At 39.9% G+C, this 18,664-nt stretch overlaps 1 protein-coding gene across 1 annotated transcript in view; it reads left to right on the top strand.

The window, feature by feature from the left end:
• The window catches only part of LOC124595777 (N-acetylglucosamine-6-sulfatase-like), a 107,018-nt gene that overhangs the window by 67,053 nt on the left and 21,301 nt on the right, over positions 1-18,664 (top strand). Inside the window, exons 5-6 of the mRNA XM_047134663.1 lie at positions 3,792-3,965; positions 17,367-17,568. Coding sequence (XP_046990619.1) covers positions 3,792-3,965; positions 17,367-17,568 — 376 coding nt within the window. The remainder of the gene's footprint in view (positions 1-3,791; positions 3,966-17,366; positions 17,569-18,664) is intronic.

Here is an 18,664-nt window from a genome sequence, read left to right as displayed (position 1 = left end):
CATCCTCATACTGTTGATACGTGAACTGTTACAAATAATAAGAACAATTTTGAAAGTGATGCTCATTGATTTGATACATGAAATGTCACAAATAATAAGAACAATTTTGAAAATGATGCTCATCGACAAATGATAATCATATTTCCATTGCAGGGTAAATTTAAACATACACATTTTAATGTATCTGTGTTTGAAATGTAGATCTGCAACATTTTAACAATAAAATAACCAAATTAAGCAGTTATACACTGAAAGATGCTGTGCTATATGCTACTGACAAGTTAGTTCAGTGTCCGTTTTTTTTTTTTTTTTTTTTTTTTTTTTTTTTTCTTCTTTTAAAAAAAGGATCTTCCACACGGTTTTCAAGTCTCTGAATTTTCTATAACTTTCTCTCAGTTTCAATGATTCTATTATGGTGTAGGAAAAAAGTATGAGTCTTTACATAACATATCTGTGAATAATCAATGTGCAATACAGTGATAAAAAGTAGGGTTCCAGAATGAATAAAAATAGAATGTGAAAAAATTAATTGTTGGTAATTAGTGAATATCCATGGTCTAGGGGTAGTGTCTTTGATTAGTAATCAAAACAGTCTTGGTCCTGTGTCTGAACCTCACCACTGCTTAATTTTTGAATAAAAATCATCAGCAATGTCAGTCAAAGACTTCTGGTATAAGATGTCACCCTCATTCCGCTGACAGCCTAGTCAAAGAGGGTGGAGGAGTGGCAGAGGCGCAGGGCATTCTCTTGCCCTTAAGACAGGAAACTGCCCAAGTAGGTGAAAGAATCAGCAATGATCAATGGCATGAGGATGGAGAAGGCAATGGCAACCACCCCATTAAAGAAGCATAATGTGTATTCACAGGACATGAGGCCTATATCTGAAAAAGTATCATGATGATATCTCAATTGGCAAAAGATTTCAGACTAGTCCCCATTCAGATTTCCAAGAGGGGACTGCCAAGGGGCAGATGACCATGATAAAAAAACTGAATAACCAATGAAAGGATACTGTTCTACGAGTCAGGATGTGGAACATCAGATGCTTGACTGTGATGCAGAAACTAGAAAATCTGGAAAGGGAAATGCTAAGGCTCAATTTAGATATAGTGGGGGTAGGTGAAGTGAAATGGAAGGAAGACAAGGATTTCAGGTCATATGAGTATAGGGCAATATCAACAGCAGTAGAAAATGGCATAACAGGAGTAGGATTTGTTATGAATAGGAAGATAGGGTATAGAGTGAGTTACTTTGAACAGTTCAGTGATGGGGTTGTTCTTGTCAGAATCAACAGCAGACCAACACTGACACCAACAGTTCAGGTATATATGCTGATGTTGCAAGCAGAAGATAAAGAGATAGAGAAAGTATATGAGGATACTGAAAGGGTAATTCACTGTGTAAGGGGGATTGAAAATCTAATAGTCATGGGGATCGGACTGCAGTTGTAGGGGGAGGAATAGACGAAAGGATTACAGAACAATATGGGCTTGGTAGTAGGAATAAGGAAGGAGAAAGGCTAATTGAGTTCTGGAATAAATTTCAGATGGTTGTGGCGAATACCCTGTTCAAGAATCACAAGGGAAGGAGGTATACTTGGAAATGGCTAGGAGATACAGGAAGATTTCAGTCAGATTACGTCACTGTCAGGCTGAGATTCAAAAATCGGATATTGGAGTATAAGGTGTACACAGGAGCAGAATTTAGTAATGATGAAAAGTAGGCTGCTGCAAACTAGTCAGGAGGAATCATGCACAAAGAAGTGGGATATGGAAATAGTAAGGAATGGAAAGATACACTTGAAGTTCTCCGAGGCTATAGATATTGCAATAATGAATAGCTCAGTTGGAAGTTCAGTTGAAGAGGAACAATCACGCCTAAATGGGGTAGTCACAGAAGTTGGAAAGAAACACATAGGTACAAAGAAGATAACTGCAAAGAAACGTGGATAACAGAATAAATACATCAGGTGATCAATGAAAGGAGGAAGTATGAAAATGTTCTGTGAAATTCAGGAATATAGGAACACAAGTCACTTAGGAATGAAATAAATAGGAAAAGCAGGGAAGCTAAGCTGAAATGGCCCAGTGAAAAATGTGAAGAAATCAGAAATGAAATGATTGTCAGAAGGACTGACAAGGGGAGGCCGCCAATTGTGAAATTCAGATTCGATTCATACTGCGCATAATAAAAGCTCATGGCCAGAGGTGTAATGTGGCAAAGCACCAAGATGCACTTCTCAGCCGTTGTAGAAAATTAATAATCGTAGAGAGTATTTCACAGCAACGGTTTCTTTTAACTGTCGATTTTCTCGACAACGGCTGAGAAATGCATCTTGGTGCTTAGCCACATTACACCTCTGGCCATGAGCTTTAATTATGCGCAGTATGAATCGAATCTGAATTTCACAATTGGCAGCCTCCCCTTGTGAGTCATCATATAGGAAAGTCAAAACAACCTTTGGTGAAACTAAAAGCAAGGACATTAATACTAAGAGTGCAATGGGAATTCCTTTGTTAAATGCAGAGGAGTGGATAGGTGGGGAGATTACATTGAAGACTTCTATGAGGGGAGGACAGAAGAAGAAATGGGGGTCAATAAGAATGAGACAGGGGATTCAGTATTAGAATCAGAATTTAAAAATCAAATAAGGTAGAAGTGATAGGTAATATTCCATCATAATTTCTAAAATTATTGGGGGAAGTGGCAACAAAACAAATATTCACATTGACATGTAGAATGTATGAGACTGGCAATATACCATCAGACTTTCAGAAAGAAATATCATCCACACAATCCCAAGGACTGTAAGAACTAACAAGTGTGTGAATTATGATTGTCAGCTTAACACCTCATGCATCAAAGTGGCTGCCAAAAATAATATACAGAAGAATGGAAAAGAAAACTGAAGTTCTGTTTGATGATCAATTTGGCTTTGGAAAAGGTGAAGGCACCAGAGAAGCATTTCTGATGTTGCAGTTTTTAATAGAAGCAAGACTGAAGACAAATCAAGAAATGTTCATAGGATTTGTTGACCTGGAAAAAACAACCAACAGTATAAAGAGGTGCAAGACGTTTGAATTCTGAGAAAAATAGCAGTAAGCTATGAGGAAAGATGGATAATATACAATACATAAAAGAACCAAGAGAGGAAGACAAAGAACAAATTGCACAAACGGAAAAGGGATTAAGACAGGAATATAGTCTTTCACCCCTACTGTTCAGTCTATACATCGAAGAAGCAATGACGGTAATAAAAGAAGGTTCAAGAGTGGGATTGAAACTCAATGTGAAAGGATAGCAATGATCAGATTTGCAGATGACTTTGATAGCTTCAGTGAAATTGAAGAAAATTTAAAGGATCTGTTGAATGGAATGAACTGTCTAATGATTACAGAATATGGATTGTGAATAAATCGAAGAACACTGAAAGTAATGAGAAGCAGCAGAAATGAGAACAGTGAGAAACTTAACATCTTAATTAGTGATCACAAATTTAATGAAGTTAAGGAATTCAGCTACTTGGGCAGCAAAATAACCCATTGTGCATGGAACAAGAGGACATAAAAAGCAGACCAACACCGGCAAAAAGGACATTCCTGACCGAAAGAAGTACTAGTGTCAAACTTAGAGGCAGAGAAGTCTGTTATTGTCCTCTTGTATAATTACACCTACCATTTATCGTGTATCCTTCACTGTCTCCTAAAGGTAAGTACATTATTGTTAGGAAGTATTAAACTTATTTTTTTGTATTAATTTGATGACAGAGACAATATATGTTCATGTTGCAGACTTCATACAGCTTGGATTTTCTAAGACAGAGTGACATTCTCTCTTCTGGGTTCATGATGATGCTGTGCCCCCCTTCTGCACATGCTCCTTTCACACCTTCCAAAAAGTATACAGACTATTTCAGGAATGTTACAGCTATGAAAACACAGAACTTCAATCTCCCTGTTGGTGAGGTAAGTATTTTAATTTGGATCACATTTCTTGAATATTCAGTGTAAAATTTGGCTTTTAATAGAAGTTGTGAACACTAGTTTTGTACCACTGAACAATATGTAAAAATTAGGAAAGGCACCCATTTACCTATTGATGATTGACATGTGATACAGAGAGACACAAAATAATATAGAAATTTAAACAGCCTCTGAGTTAACACTCTACTAGTGTAAGTGCACACATTGAATCTCTCACACAACAACACAGACACTCAAATTCAGCCAACTGCAACTCCACTGTCTCCCACCATGGATGGATGCACTCATATTTTGTATGGTTGTGTTTGTGAGAGTATGTACTTACACAAGAAAGAAACAATGGTTCAAATACTACACACATGATTTATCTATTTGTGAAGGGTTGTCATCCCTCATTTTTATTTATTGTTTTCTCTGTTCAATTTCCATTACTGTAGTAAACAATAAATAATATGCTCCACTGAAAAACATCTAAAATTTTACCTTGCATTACAGGGTAGGAGTTTCATTTTACTATATTATACGGGGTGTATCACAAAGAGTCTTCTGATTTTAAAAAGTTGTAACTATTACATTATTTGAGATATTTGCATGAACAACAAACTGTTGGAAAGAGCAAACACTCCAGTTTTACATGGTTACTGCTAGGTAGCAGCAGTGTGCACCCACTTCAGTTCTAGTAAAAATGGTATCAGGACAACAGAAAGCACTTTGTCTTCTATGTTTGGCACAGTACGGGTCAGTAATAATTGTTCAGTGTGCCTTTCATACTAAGTACGATGCAGATCCTCCTACAGTACAAAACATTAGACAATGGCATCAACAATTCTGAGAAACAGATTGTTTGTGTAAAGGAGAGTCAATTTTTCTTTGCCAGGAACACTGTCACAGGAAGCACTTATCTTGATATGCTTGAGAACCTTCTTTTCCCACAGTTGGAGTCTGATTCAAATGACTTCATTTACCAACAGGATGTGGCACCACCATATTGTCTTCTGGAAGTGTTGGAATTTTTAAATCAAAGTATTACTGAACGATGGTTCGGGCACACTGGACCAAATGATTTAGCCTTACATCACTGGCCTACAAGGTCACCGGACCTGACTGCATGTGATTATTTCTTGTGGAGGTTTATAAAAGACTCTGTTTATATGCCTCCATTACCAACAACAATGAATGAAGTGACATTGCTTAATAACAGCTGTGGAAGCTGTAACTCAAGATACCCTTGCTGCAGTGTGGGAACAATTTAAATACCACATTGGCATATGCCATGCATCTCAAGAGGGGCACATTGAACACCTACGAAAAGGTATTGGGAAAAAAGCTTTTTGAGTTTACTGTTCATAAAAAAAAAAAAAAAAAAAAAAAAAAAATTCCATAGTACATGTTTATTAGTTTCAGAAATATAAACATGCCAAATTATAGAAGAATAAAGTGAGGATACACCTTGTATTTCGTTTTAAGAAGACTGGCACATTTTCAGTTTAAATGAGGATATGAGCAGATTATATTTTTCCCAAGTCAGCATCTTTTTCTCATTCTTTTGATTATATTGAGTATACATTATCCACTACTTTTACACTGCTATGATTTTAATGATGGACCTGTGACTATATTTTCATTTCATGTACATGTTGTCATTATGTAAAAATATCAACAAAGTAGCAAAAGACAGATTGTTATGTATCATAAAGAAGACATGTTAAGCTGCAGATAGGTACAATTAAAAGTCACACAAAGCTTTTGGCCACAGACTTAATCAGCAAAAGACAAACAGAGAAACACACACCATTCATACACACAAGCAAGCATACCTCACAACACCTAATGCACACATGACCGCCAACTCCGGCAGCTCAGGCAGAATGCAACTATCATGTGGGGTGGCAGCAGCAATCAGGAGGGTGCGGGGAAGGAGAAGAGATAGTAGTGTGCAGGTGGGGGGACAGAGGAATGCTGCTTAGTGCAGTCTGCGGGGACTAGAGTGCCAACAGGCATGGAATCAGGAGGCTGTGGGGCAGGGAAGTGGGGCAAAAAGGAGTGAAAACAAGAGGAGTGGGGAAAGATGGGCAGTTGCATTAGCAGAGTGCACCAAAAAAAGAGACTGGGAGACAGGATTGGATTGGCGATGATAGGGCAGAGAGGGTGAAAACTGTTGGAGGGTGTGGGTACAGTTACTGTGTTACCATAGGTTGGGGCCAGGATAATTTCAGGAGCAGGGAATGTGTTGTAAGGATAACTCCCATCTGTGCAATTCACAAAAGCTAGTGGTGGAGGGGAGGATCCAGATGGCTCAGGTAGTGATGCTGACATTGAGATTAAGCATGTTATGCTCAGCTGCATATTGTGCCACAGGGTGGTCTACTTTGGTCTAAGCTACAGTTTGGGAGTGGTCATTAATCCTGGTGGACAGCTTGTTGTAAGTTATACCAACATAAAAAGCTATGCAATGGTTGCGGCAGAGCTGTTAAATGACATGGCTGCTTTCACAGGTTGCCTGGCCCTTGGTGGGGTAGGATAAATCTAAGACAGGACTGGAAATAGGAAGTGCTGGGTGCATGGATTGGGCAGATCTTGCACCTGGGTCACATGTCAATATAGTTACATATACAACAAATTTTTACTTCTTGTGGCATTACATACCTCAGTACATAAATGATATCAATATTGACAGAACATCTATGACATTAAAATAAATTATGTAAATTATGCATTGTGTTTGGTTGACTTTGTATTGGTTCAAAGAAAAAATCAATTGTGAAAACTAATAAATTGTGAGACAGAATTGGTGACCAGTACTTACCTTCAAGAGGAAAAATATATAATACGAGGTGCATTCAAGTTCTAAGGCCTCCGATTTTTTTTCTAATTAACTACTCACCCGAAATCGATGAAACTGGCGTTACTTCTTGACGTAATCGCCCTGCAGACATACACATTTTTCACAACGCTGATGCCATGATTCCATGGCAGCGGCGAAGGCTTCTTTAGGAGTCTGTTTTGACCACTGGAAAATCGCTGAGGCAATAGCAGCACGGCTGGTGAATGTGCGGCCACGGAGAGTGTCTTTCATTGTTGGAAAAAGCCAAAAGTCACTAGGAGCCAGGTCAACTGAGTAGGAAGCATGAGGAATCACTTCAAAGTTGTTATCACGAAGAAACTGTTGCGTAACGTTAGCTCGATGTGCGGGTGCGTTGTCTTGGTGAAACAGCACACGCGCAGCCCTTCCCGGACGTTTTTGTTGCAGTGCAGGAAGGAATTTGTTCTTCGAAACATTTTCGTAGGATGCACCTGTTACCATAGTGCCCTTTGGAATGCAATGGGTAAGGATTACGCCCTCGCTGTCCCAGAACATGGACACCATCATTTTTTCAGCACTGGCGGTTACCCGAAATTTTTTTGGTGGCGGTGAATCTGTGTGCTTCCATTGAGCTGACTGGCGCTTTGTTTCTGGATTGAAAAATGGGATCCATGTCTCATCCATTGTCACAACCGATGAAAAGAAAGTCCCGTTCATGCTGTCGTTGTGCGTCAACATTGCTTGGCAACATGCCACACGGGCAGCCATGTGGTTGTCCGTCAGCATTCGTGGCACCCACCTGGATGACACTTTTCGCATTTTCAGGTTGTCATGCAGGATTGTGTGCACAGAACCCACAGAAATGCCAACTCTGGAGGTGATCTGTTCAACAGTCATTCAGCGATCCCCCAAAACAATTCTCTCCACTTTCTCGATCATGTCGTCAGACCGGCTTGTGCGAGCCTGAGGTTGTTTTGGTTTGTTGTCACACGATGTTCTGCCTTCATTAAACTTTTGCACCCATGAACGCACTTTCGACACATCCATAACTCCATCACTGCATGTCTCCTTCAACTGTCGATGAATTTCAATTGGTTTCACACCACGCAAATTCAGAAAACAAATGATTGCATGCTGTTCAAGTAAGGAAAACATCGCCATTTTAAGTATTTAAAACAGATCTCATTCTCGCCGCTGGCGGTAAAATTCCATCTGCCGTACGGTGCTGCCATCTCTGGGACGTATTGACAATGAACGCGGCCTCATTTTTGTAACTTTATATTGGTTAAATTCCTCATTAGAGGTGGGTCTCTTCATCCTGTGGCTGAGTGACCTTCCCTTCCTTTTCAGTGTTTCCCAATCTTCAACCTGATACACTGAAATATGAGAGTGAAAAGTTTGGTTAATTTGTTAACGAAGCACTTCTATCTGTTTTCTATACAGTTACATTGGAATGATACCAGATAATGCTTGTTTCTGTTACTGTAAGTAGGGCAAGTCGTATTGCTAGTATCCATAGTAGTTCTCCTTGGTATGCATTACACGTTGTAAAATATGAAGGGAGTTAGGAAAGTAATGCACAATAATTTTTTTTCTCCTCTGTTATTACAGCTGGAATGTTGAAATTTCTTGATGATATAATTTGTACTACAGACGGCATTCTGTTTTCATGTGCAGTTCTAGTGATAGAAGCTTGAACTAAGAAACAAACATGGCATGCATGTTACTATCAACAACTTGTGAAGAACAGTGAACTGTAGTTTGATATTTGTGGACCAAAGGGCAAACCAAATAAAATTCACAGGGACATACATGGTGTGTGTGTGTGTGTGTGTGTGTGTGTGTGTGTGTGTGTGTGTGTGTTAGGACAACTAATATCTTCAGGTGGTGTGCATTGTTTAAAGAGGGGCATGTGAACCTTAGTGATCCACCACACAGTGGGCAGCTGGTAACAGCTGCAACCTCACAGAATGCCAGAGCCATTGAAGCAGCAATTTTGTATGACTGGTATGTGCAACTGCAAACTGTATCACAGCAGTTCAACATTTCCTATGGTGCAGTGTATGGTACTGTTCATGACATGTTGAAATTTTGTACAGATAGTGCTTGCTGGGTGACTAAGAACTTGACAGACAACCAGAAGAGCCATCGGATGAAGACATGATCACTTAATGCACCATGCAGCCAAAGGGTTATGACTTTCTGAAAGTAATCATCACTAGTGATGAATTATGGGCATATCACTACATGCCTGAAACCAAGCAGTCCTCTGTGGAGTGAAAACTTCCTGGTTCCCCAGTACAGATAACTTCAAAGTGACTTAAACTGCTAGGAAGGTACTTGTGACAGTGTTCTAGGATACACATGGTGTGTTATTGATGAACTTGGATGAACACAGGACTACAGTGAATGCTGCAGCCTACAGTAAAACTTTGGTTGAACTGCATAGTGTCCTTTGTGACAAACATCACAACATTAGTGCCAATGGTGTCAAACTTCTTCCTGATAATGCTCGCCCCTTTGTTGCTGCTCTTATTGGTGAGAAAATTGCCAAGTTTTGATGGAAGGCACTCCAGCATCCATAATACAGCCTGGACCTTGTAGTATTGTACTTTATCTCTAAGGTCCCACGGAGAAATTACTGGCTGGCCAATGCTTCACAACAGATGCAGAAGTGAAATCGGTGATCCACAGATGACTACACTTGAACCAAATGAACTTCTACAAACAATGCAATCAGAGAAATGTGTTGTAAATGTTGGTGACCATGTAGAAAAGTAGGTACAAGATTTAAGTTCATTTGTGATTTTTTTAAAAGGTTTTGGTCATAAAATTACTGTGCATAACTTTCCAATCTTCCATCATAGATAACAATGGTAATGTCTTTAATTATTTGAAGCTAGGTTTGTGTCCTTTATCCTCACTGTATTCTTCTATAATTTAAATACATTGGTCACATTTTTTTCCTGAGCCCACTTAATGGTATAATATGCTATATGACTACATATAAAGGCATAATAGACAGCACTCACCATCAGAATACTAACAAAAAGGTATAGTTCCCTCTGGGTGAGTATATACATATCTCTTTTGTTGTGCAGTTACCTCAATCACTCACTCACTCACTCACTCACTCACTCACTCATTCATACATTGTGTTTCATCAATCCCACCAAGAAGGACACACTTCAGGGATAGTGAAACATGTCAAGTTACACATCAATGGTCAGAAGCTATCACTGATCAATATTTCTATCAAGTGTACATTTTTTTTTGAGTCAACAGTCTTCAGACTGGTTTGTTGTGACCTACCACGAATTCCTCTCCAGTGTCAACCCCTTCATCTCAGAGTACCACTTGCAACCTACATACTCAATTATTTGGTGGATGTATTCCAATCTCTGCTGTCCTCTACAATTTTTGCACTCTACAGCTCCCTCTAGTACGGTACCTTGGAATTGATTTCCTGACATCTTAACAGATGTCCTATCATCCTGTCACATCTCTTTATCAATGTCTTCCCTATATTCCTTTCCTCTCTGATTATGCGCAGACCACCTCATTCCTTACTTTATCAGTCCATTTACTTTTCAACATTCACTGAAGAAAAGTTGCTACTCACCATATAGCAGAGATGCTGGGTCACAATAGGCACAACAAAAAGATTCACACAATTATAGCTTTTGGCCATTAAGGCCTTTGTCAGCAGTAGACACACATACACATATGTAAACACACACACTCATGCAAGCGCAACTTGCACACACGTCTGCGGTCTCAGAGAGCTGAAATCACACTTCGAGCAGCAGCACCAGTGCATGATGGGAGTGGCGACTGGGTGGGGGGAAGGAGGAGGCTGGGGTTGGGAGGGGGAGGGATAGTATGGTGGGAGTGGCGGACAGTGAAGTGTTGCAGCTTAGACGGAGGGCAGAAGAGGGGGTAGGGGTAAGTAGTGGAAAGGCGAGAAATAAAAAGAAATAAATAAAAAGAAATTAAATGACTGGGTGTGGTGATGAAATGACGGCTATGTGGTGCTGGAATGGGAACAGGGAGGGGGCTGGATGTGTGAGGACAGTGACTAAAAAAGGTTGAGGCCAGGAGGGTTACGGGAATGTAGGATGTATTGCAGGGAAAGTTCTCACCTGCACAATTCAGAAAAGCTGGTGTTGGTGGAAAGGATCCATATGGCACAGGCCGTGAAGCAGTCATTGAGATGAGGGAGATCATGTTTGGCAGTGTGTTCAGCAACAGGGTGGTCCACTAGCTTTTTGGCTGCAGTTTGTCGGTGGCCGTTCATGCGGACAGATAGCTTGTTGGTTGTCATGTCTACGTAGAATGCAGCACAGTGGTTGCACCTTAGTTTGTAAATCACATGACTGGTTTCACAGGTAGCCCTGCCGTTGATGGGACAGGTGATGTTAGTGACCGGACTGCAGTAGGTGGTGGTAGGGGTATGTATGGGACAGGTCTTGCATCTAGGTCTATCACAGGGGTATGAGCCATGAGGTAAGGGATTGGGAGCAGGGGTTGTGTAAGGATGGACAAGTATATTGTGTAGGTTCGGTGGACAGTGGAATATCACGGTTGGAGGGGTGGGAAGGATAGTGGGTAGGACATTTCTCATTTCAGGGCATGACGAGAGATAATCAAAACCCTGGTGGAGAATGTAATTCAGTTGCTCCAGTCCCAGATGGTACTGAGTTACGAGGGCAATGCTCCTCTGTGGCCGGACTGTGGGACTTCGGGAGGTGTTGGGAGACTGGAAAGGTAAGGCACGGGAGATTTGTTTTTGTACAAGGATGGGAAGATAATTACGGTCAGTGAAGGCTTCAGTGAGACCCTTGGTATATTTTGAGAGGGACTGCTCGTCCCTGCAGATGCAACAATAACAGGTGGCTGGGCTGTACAGAAGGGACTTCTTGGTATGGAATGGGTGGCAGCTGTCGAAGTGGAGGTTTTGCTGGTGGTTATTATGGACGGAGGTACTGATGTAGCCATCTCTCAGGTGAAGGTCAAAAGCTATGAAGGTGGCTTGTTGGGTTGAGTAGGACAGGTGAAGCAAATGGGGGAGAAGTTATTGAGGTTCTGGAGTAATGTGACTAAGGTGTCCTCACCTTCAATCAAGATAGCAAAGATGTCATAAATGAATCTGAAACAGGTGAGGGGTTTAGGATTCTGGGTTTTTAGGAAGGATTCCTCTAGATGGCCCATGAATAGGTTAGCATAGGATGATGCCATGTGGGTTCCTGTAGCCGTATCGTGGATTAGTTTGCAGGTAATGCCTTCAAAGGAGAAGTAATTGTGGGTGAGGATATAGTTGGTCATGGAGACCAGGAAGGAGGTTGTTGGTTTGGAATCCATATGGCGTCTGGAAAGGTAGTATTTGATACCAGTAAGGCCATGGGCATTAGGAATGTTAATGTACAGGGAGGAGGTATCAATAGTGACAGGCAGGGTACAGTGTGGTAAAGTAACAGGAACTGTGGAGAGTCGGTCAAGGAAATGGTTGCTATCTTTTATATTGGAGGATAGGTTGTGGGTAATAGGTTGAAGGTGTTGGCCTACCAGAGCAGAGATTCTCTCAGTGGGGGCACAGTAACCAGCCACAATGGGGCTTCCTGGGAGATTGGGTTTATGGACTTTAGGAAGCATGTAGAAGGCGGGAGTGTGGGGAGTGGTAGGGTTAAGTTGAGAGATGGACTCTGGGGAGAGGTTCTGGGATGGGCCTAAGAATTTGAGTAGTGACTGGAGATCCTGTTGGATTACTGGAATGGGATCACTGTGGCATGTTTTCTAAGTGGAAGTAACTGGCAGCTGACAGAGTCCTTCTGCCAGGTAATCCTTGTGGTTCAAAGCAACAGTGTGGAGCCTTTGTCAGCGGGTAGGATTATAAGGTCGGGATCAGTTTTTAGATGGTGGACTGCAGTTCTTTCTGCAGATGTAAGGTTAGTTTGCATGTTGAGGGATTTGAGGATCCTTTCCACCAACACCAGCTTTTCCGAATTGTGCAGGTGGGAACTTTCCCTGCAATACATCCTATGTTCCCATAACCCTTGTGGCCTCAACCTTCGTTAGTTGCTGTCCTCACCCATCCAGCCCCCTCCCTGCTCCCATTCCAGCACTACACAGCCGTCATTTCATTGCCACACCCAGTTTTTTAGTTTATTTTTATTTATTTATTTTTATTTCTCTCCTCCTTCCAAACCTTGTCTCCTGCCCTCCATCTAAACCACAACACTTCACTGTCCGCCACTCCCACCATAAAATCCCTCCCCCTCCCCTCCCCATCCCAGCCTCCTCCTTACCCCCACCCAGTCACCACTCTCATCATGCACAGGTGCTGACGCTCACAGTGTGGTTTCAGATCTCTGAGACTGCAGGTGTGTGTGTGTGTGTGTGTGTGTGTGTGTGTGTGTGTGTGTGTGTGTGTGTCTCCCTACCATACAGTGCTAGGCTCCAAACATACATTCTCAGAAATTTTTTCCTCAGATTAAGGCCTATGTTTGATACTAGTAGACTTATCATGGCCAGGAATGCCTAGTCTGCCTTTGATGTCCTTGCTACATCTGTCATTGGTCATTTTGCTGCCTAAGTTGTAGAATACCTTAACTTCATCTACTTTGTAACCAATTCCTGATGTTCAGTTTCTCACTGTTCTCATTTCTACTACTTCTCATTTCTACTACTTCTCATTACTTTTGTCTTTCTTCCGTACTCAGTAGATTTTTCATTTCATTCAGCAGATCATGTAAACCTTCTTCACTTTCACTCAGGGTAACAATGTCATCAGTGAATTGTATCATTGATATCCTTTCATTTTCAATTTTAATTCCACTCTAAAACTTTCTTTTATTTCCATTATTGACACTTCAATGTGCAGATTGAACACGAGGAGCAAAAAACTACATCCATGTCTTGCACCCTTTTTAATCAAGCACTTTGTTCTTGGTCGTCCTTGGCTCTTGTACATATTGTATTCTACCCATCTCTCCCTATAGCTTACCCCATTTTTCTCAGAATTTGGTGCAACTTGCACCCTTTTACTCGTAAATTGTCAAATGCTTTTTCCAGTTTGATAAATTCTATGAACATGTCTTGATTTTTCTTTAGCCTTGCTTCCATTATCAACTGCAACATCAGAATTGCCTCTCTGGAGCCTTTACCTTTCCTAAAGCCAAACTGATTGTCATCTAACACATCCTCAATTTTTGCTTCCATTCTTCTGTATATTATTCTTGTCAGGATGCATGAGCTATTAAGTTGATTGTGCAATAATCCTTGCACTTGTCAGCTCTTCTAGTCTTTGGAATTGTTTGGGTGATATTTTTCTGGAAGTCAGATGGTATTTCGCCAGACTCATATATTCTGCAAATGGACATGGATAGTCATGTTAGAAATTCTGATGGAATGTTAGCTATCCCTTCTGCCTAAGTCTTCCAAAGCTTCTTAAGTTCTGACTCTAATACTGGATCCTCGATCGCCTCTAAATCAACTCCTGTTTCTTCATCTATAACATCAGACAAATCTTCCCCCTCACAGAGGCCTTCAATGTACTCTTTCCACCTATCCACTCTCTCTTCTGCATTTAACAGTGGAATTTCTATTGCTTTCTTAACGTTACCTCCCTTACTTTTAATTTCATCAAAGCTTGTTTTGACTTTCCAGAGTGCTGAATAAATCCTTCTGACATTCATTTCTTTTTTTCATTTCTTTAAATTTCTCATGCTCAGTGACTTGCATTTCTGAATCTCCTTAAACACTTTTGCACTTCCTTCTTTCATCAATCAACTGAAGTATTTCTTCTGTTACCCATGGTTTCTTTGCAGTTACCTCCTTTGTACCAATATTTTTCTTTCCAATTTCTGTGACTGCCCTTTTTAGAGACATCCATTCCTCTTCAACTGTACTGCCTACTGAGCTACTCCTTCTTGCTGTATCTATAGCCTAGGAGAATTTCAAATTTATCTTGTCATTTCTTAGTACTTCTGTATCCCACTTCTTTGCATATTGATTCTTCCTGACTAAGCTCTTAAACTTCAGCCTACACTTCATCACTACTGCCTTGTGATCTGGGTCTATATTTGCTCCTGGGTATGCCTTACAATCCAGTATTTGATTCGGAATCTCTGTCTGGCCATGATTTACTCAAACTAAAATCTTCCCATACCACCCAGCCTTTCCCATTTATATCTCCTATTCTCGCAATTCTTGAACAGAGAATTCACTATAACTAGCTGACATTTGTTACAGAACTCAATTAGTCTTTATCCTCTCTCATTCCTTGTCCCAAGCCTTTATTCTCCTGTAACCTTTTCTTCTACTCCTTCCTTTACAACTGCATTTCAGGCCCCCACGACTATTAGATTTTCATCTCCCTTTATGTTCTGTATTAACCTTTCAATAGCCTCATATACTTTCTCTATCTCTTCATCTACAGCTTGCAATGTTGGCATATATATCTGAACTATTGTTGTCAATGGTGGATTGCTGTCAATTCTGATAAGAACACCCTATCACTGAACTGTTCACAGTAACACACTCGCTGCCCTGACTTCCTATTCATAACAAATCCCATTCCCATTATACTATTTTCTGCTGCTGTTGGTATTACCCAATACTTATTAGACCAGAAATCCTTGTCTTCTTTCCATTTCACTTCAGTGACCCCTATTATATCTAAGATTGTGCCTTTGCATTTCCCTATTCAGATTTTCTAGCTTCCCTACCATGTTCAAGCTTCTGATTCAACACCCTGACTCATAAATCATTATCCTTTCATTGGTTGTTACTCAGTCTTTTTCTCACAGTCACCTCCCCTTTGGTAGTCCCCTCCCAGAGATCCGAATGGGGGACTATTCTGGTATCTTTTGCCAATGGAGAGATATTCATGACACTTTTTTCAATTACAAACCACATGTCCTGTGGATACACATTATGTGTCTTTAATGCAGAGGTTTCCAATGCCTTCTGCATGCTCAAGCCATTGATCATTGCTGATTCTTCCACCTGAAAGGGCAGTTCCCCCCCCCCCCCCCCCCCTCCTACCACCACAGGCAAGATAGTGGCAAGAGAGTGTCCTTAACCTCTGTCTGCTCCTCTGCCCTCTTTTGACAAGGCTGTTGGCAGAATGAGGGTGACTTCTTATGCCAAAAGTCTTCAGCTGCCAATGTTGATTATTAATCAATATTTAAGTTGTGGTGGGTGTCGGACGCAGAACCGAAGAAGTTTTGATTACTAACCAAGCAGTGTGAAATACTAACAACAAATTATCACTAGTGCCAATCTACTCAAACTGTTAATTACGGTAATTACTTCAAGAGTACTTCAGATGTGTATGTTGGGAGAAAAAGGTCACTACTCTTCCTTCTGTACTACTTAGCTCCAAGAAAATTTGGAATCAATTGTTATCTCAAGGAAATTAACAGCACTCAGTTCTTGTCCATTGGTGTCTTATGATTCTCTTTAATATGGAGGTCTTGTGCTCCACCTTGATTGATACAGAGGGAGTTTGTACTACACTGAGCTTCAAAACTATCAGTCATCCAACCTATTTCATACTCAAACATTTCTATTGTCTCTGAAGTTATAGACAGTGCTACAGCATTAGCAAATAAATAACTGCACATAGATGGTCTAATTATGTTATATAGCAAGTTGTTAATATAAATAATAAATAAGATTACACTTAGTAACAAACCTTGCACTAGCAAGTTCCCATCCTCTTGACTATTAATAACTTTCTACATTCTAGTACTAAGATGCCAGTAATTCCACATAGTTTTCTGTAAACACATAAATCTGCAGTTTATTTAATATCATTGCCAAAAGCTTCTGACGAATCAAAAAGTCTACTGTTGGTCACAAAATTATTAAATTTACTTCTCTTTTTGATTTTGGTGTAGTATAGTGAATTTATTTTATGGGTTGATCTGAAGCATGTTTCATATTGTTTCATTTCATAGCCTTGTCCTTTCTCATACAATCCAGCATACCTCATAGAAAGATCATCTCTGTTGCTGGTATTTCACTCAGATCTTTCTTTGTCCATGCCCAACATTCTGATCCATAGGTCAAAACTGATAGATAAAATGAATTGTATATCATGATATTTTCTTTGGTAGGTATTTTCCAATTCCTAATTATGTCTGATACAGAATAATGAAATTTAGAGCAATTTTCTATGTACTCTGAAATTTATTCCTTGATGTTTCCTTTCTTAGTTATCTTGCATTGTATCTACACATTATTATAAAATCTTCCATTGTAATAAATGTTAAAATGCTTGCTAATAGATAATTGTGGCTGATGTTGTTGACTTCTAGCAATTGTGTTAATGGATGTTTATCATGAATTACAACTCTGTGACAGATTTAAAATCACTACTGCCTATCCTTGCATTTACGATCCATACCATCCAGGTAAAATATAAATCAGTAATGAGTGTCTATTAACTTGAATACATTTGCTAATGCGTTAGAAATTTCCATTATTGCCAGTACTGTCAGCCAACCAATTTCCAACTGCTAAAACATGATAATAATTTTGCATATGAACATTTATATGTTTTTCCTTTTGTACAGGATAAACACTGGCTTTTACGCATGTCACCCAGTGTCTTACCAGAATCTACACTGGAAATACTAGATGCACATTATCGCAACCGCTGGGAAACTTTACTATCAGTGGATGATCTAATAGAAAGTGTAATAATGGAGCTTGAATCATTAGGAGTGTTAGACAATACTTACATAATATATACTTCAGACCATGGTTTTCATATAGGTAAGAGTTTTATTTTATTAATAGTTGACTTGTCTGTCTCATTAAATTGATGTTAACATGCTTCCATAAAGTTAAAGATACAGCAATGAAAAGTACTGAACAACAAAACTAATTTGTTTGCCTGTTCCATGTCACACTTCTCACCCAATTAATGGACATTGTGTTAGAATATCTAAGCTATTCTTGTAGCAGTTAAATTTACTGAAATGAAATCAATTAAATGTAACAGCATGAAATGATATAAATGAAATATATTTTGGAATGGTGGACTTGTAATGTAGTAAATGTGGGAAATGAAAATTTGTGCCACACCAGGATTTGAATAAAAAATCAGATCATACAAGCACATCTCCGGAACTAACCAAAATACTCATAATTTTATATTTTTCCACTTAATTTTTCTGAACTAACAACCAGAGGTTCTTCTCATGGCAAGTGCATGAAGTAGGTCTGAGTTTCTCTTCCTCTACTTCTTGTTTGTACATGGCTGTGTCAACAGGCCAAGATCTAGGGTGAGGGGCGAGCGGGGAAAACCAGGGTGTCGGCCCCAGGCAGCAATTTCAGGGGGCACCAAAGTCATATGCTTGAAGAAAATAACCTTGTTTCACAAAGCACCTAGCATCCAGGGCACATTGGTCTATCGATTATTCACATGTTTTTGAAATGCATCCCAGCTGGTTTTTGAACAGTTTTGAACACATTCTAAGCTGATTTCTGAATGAATGGTAAGTTGATTTTTGAATGTGTGCATAGTGTATATGGTGTCTCTGCCAGGGGAATCCCCATGGCATCTAGAAATAACAAACTTTCCTACAGCCAAAGGGGACAAGGCTATACAAGTCGAGCCGAATAAACTCAAACAGGTGATTGCGGACTACCAGAATGGAAGTAAAAAACTAACAGAAATAACAGGTTTGAAAAATTACATATTAGTTCCTCGGTGTGCCCAAGAAAATGAAATTTTGACAGAAAACTTTTGCCAGGATGGTACACTACTAGGAGCCCATTGTACAGTCCCCAGTTACAAGCAGCTTAAGTTCTATTCTTGGATAAGCATGGAAAATGCATTGTACAAACAAGTAATAATGCCTAACTG

The sequence above is a fragment of the Schistocerca americana genome, chromosome 2 (assembly GCF_021461395.2).
Source record: "Schistocerca americana isolate TAMUIC-IGC-003095 chromosome 2, iqSchAmer2.1, whole genome shotgun sequence".
NCBI classification, from domain to species: domain Eukaryota; kingdom Metazoa; phylum Arthropoda; class Insecta; order Orthoptera; family Acrididae; genus Schistocerca; species Schistocerca americana.
Note: the sequence above shows the minus strand (reverse complement) of the source record. Positions and strands in the feature narration are given on the sequence as shown.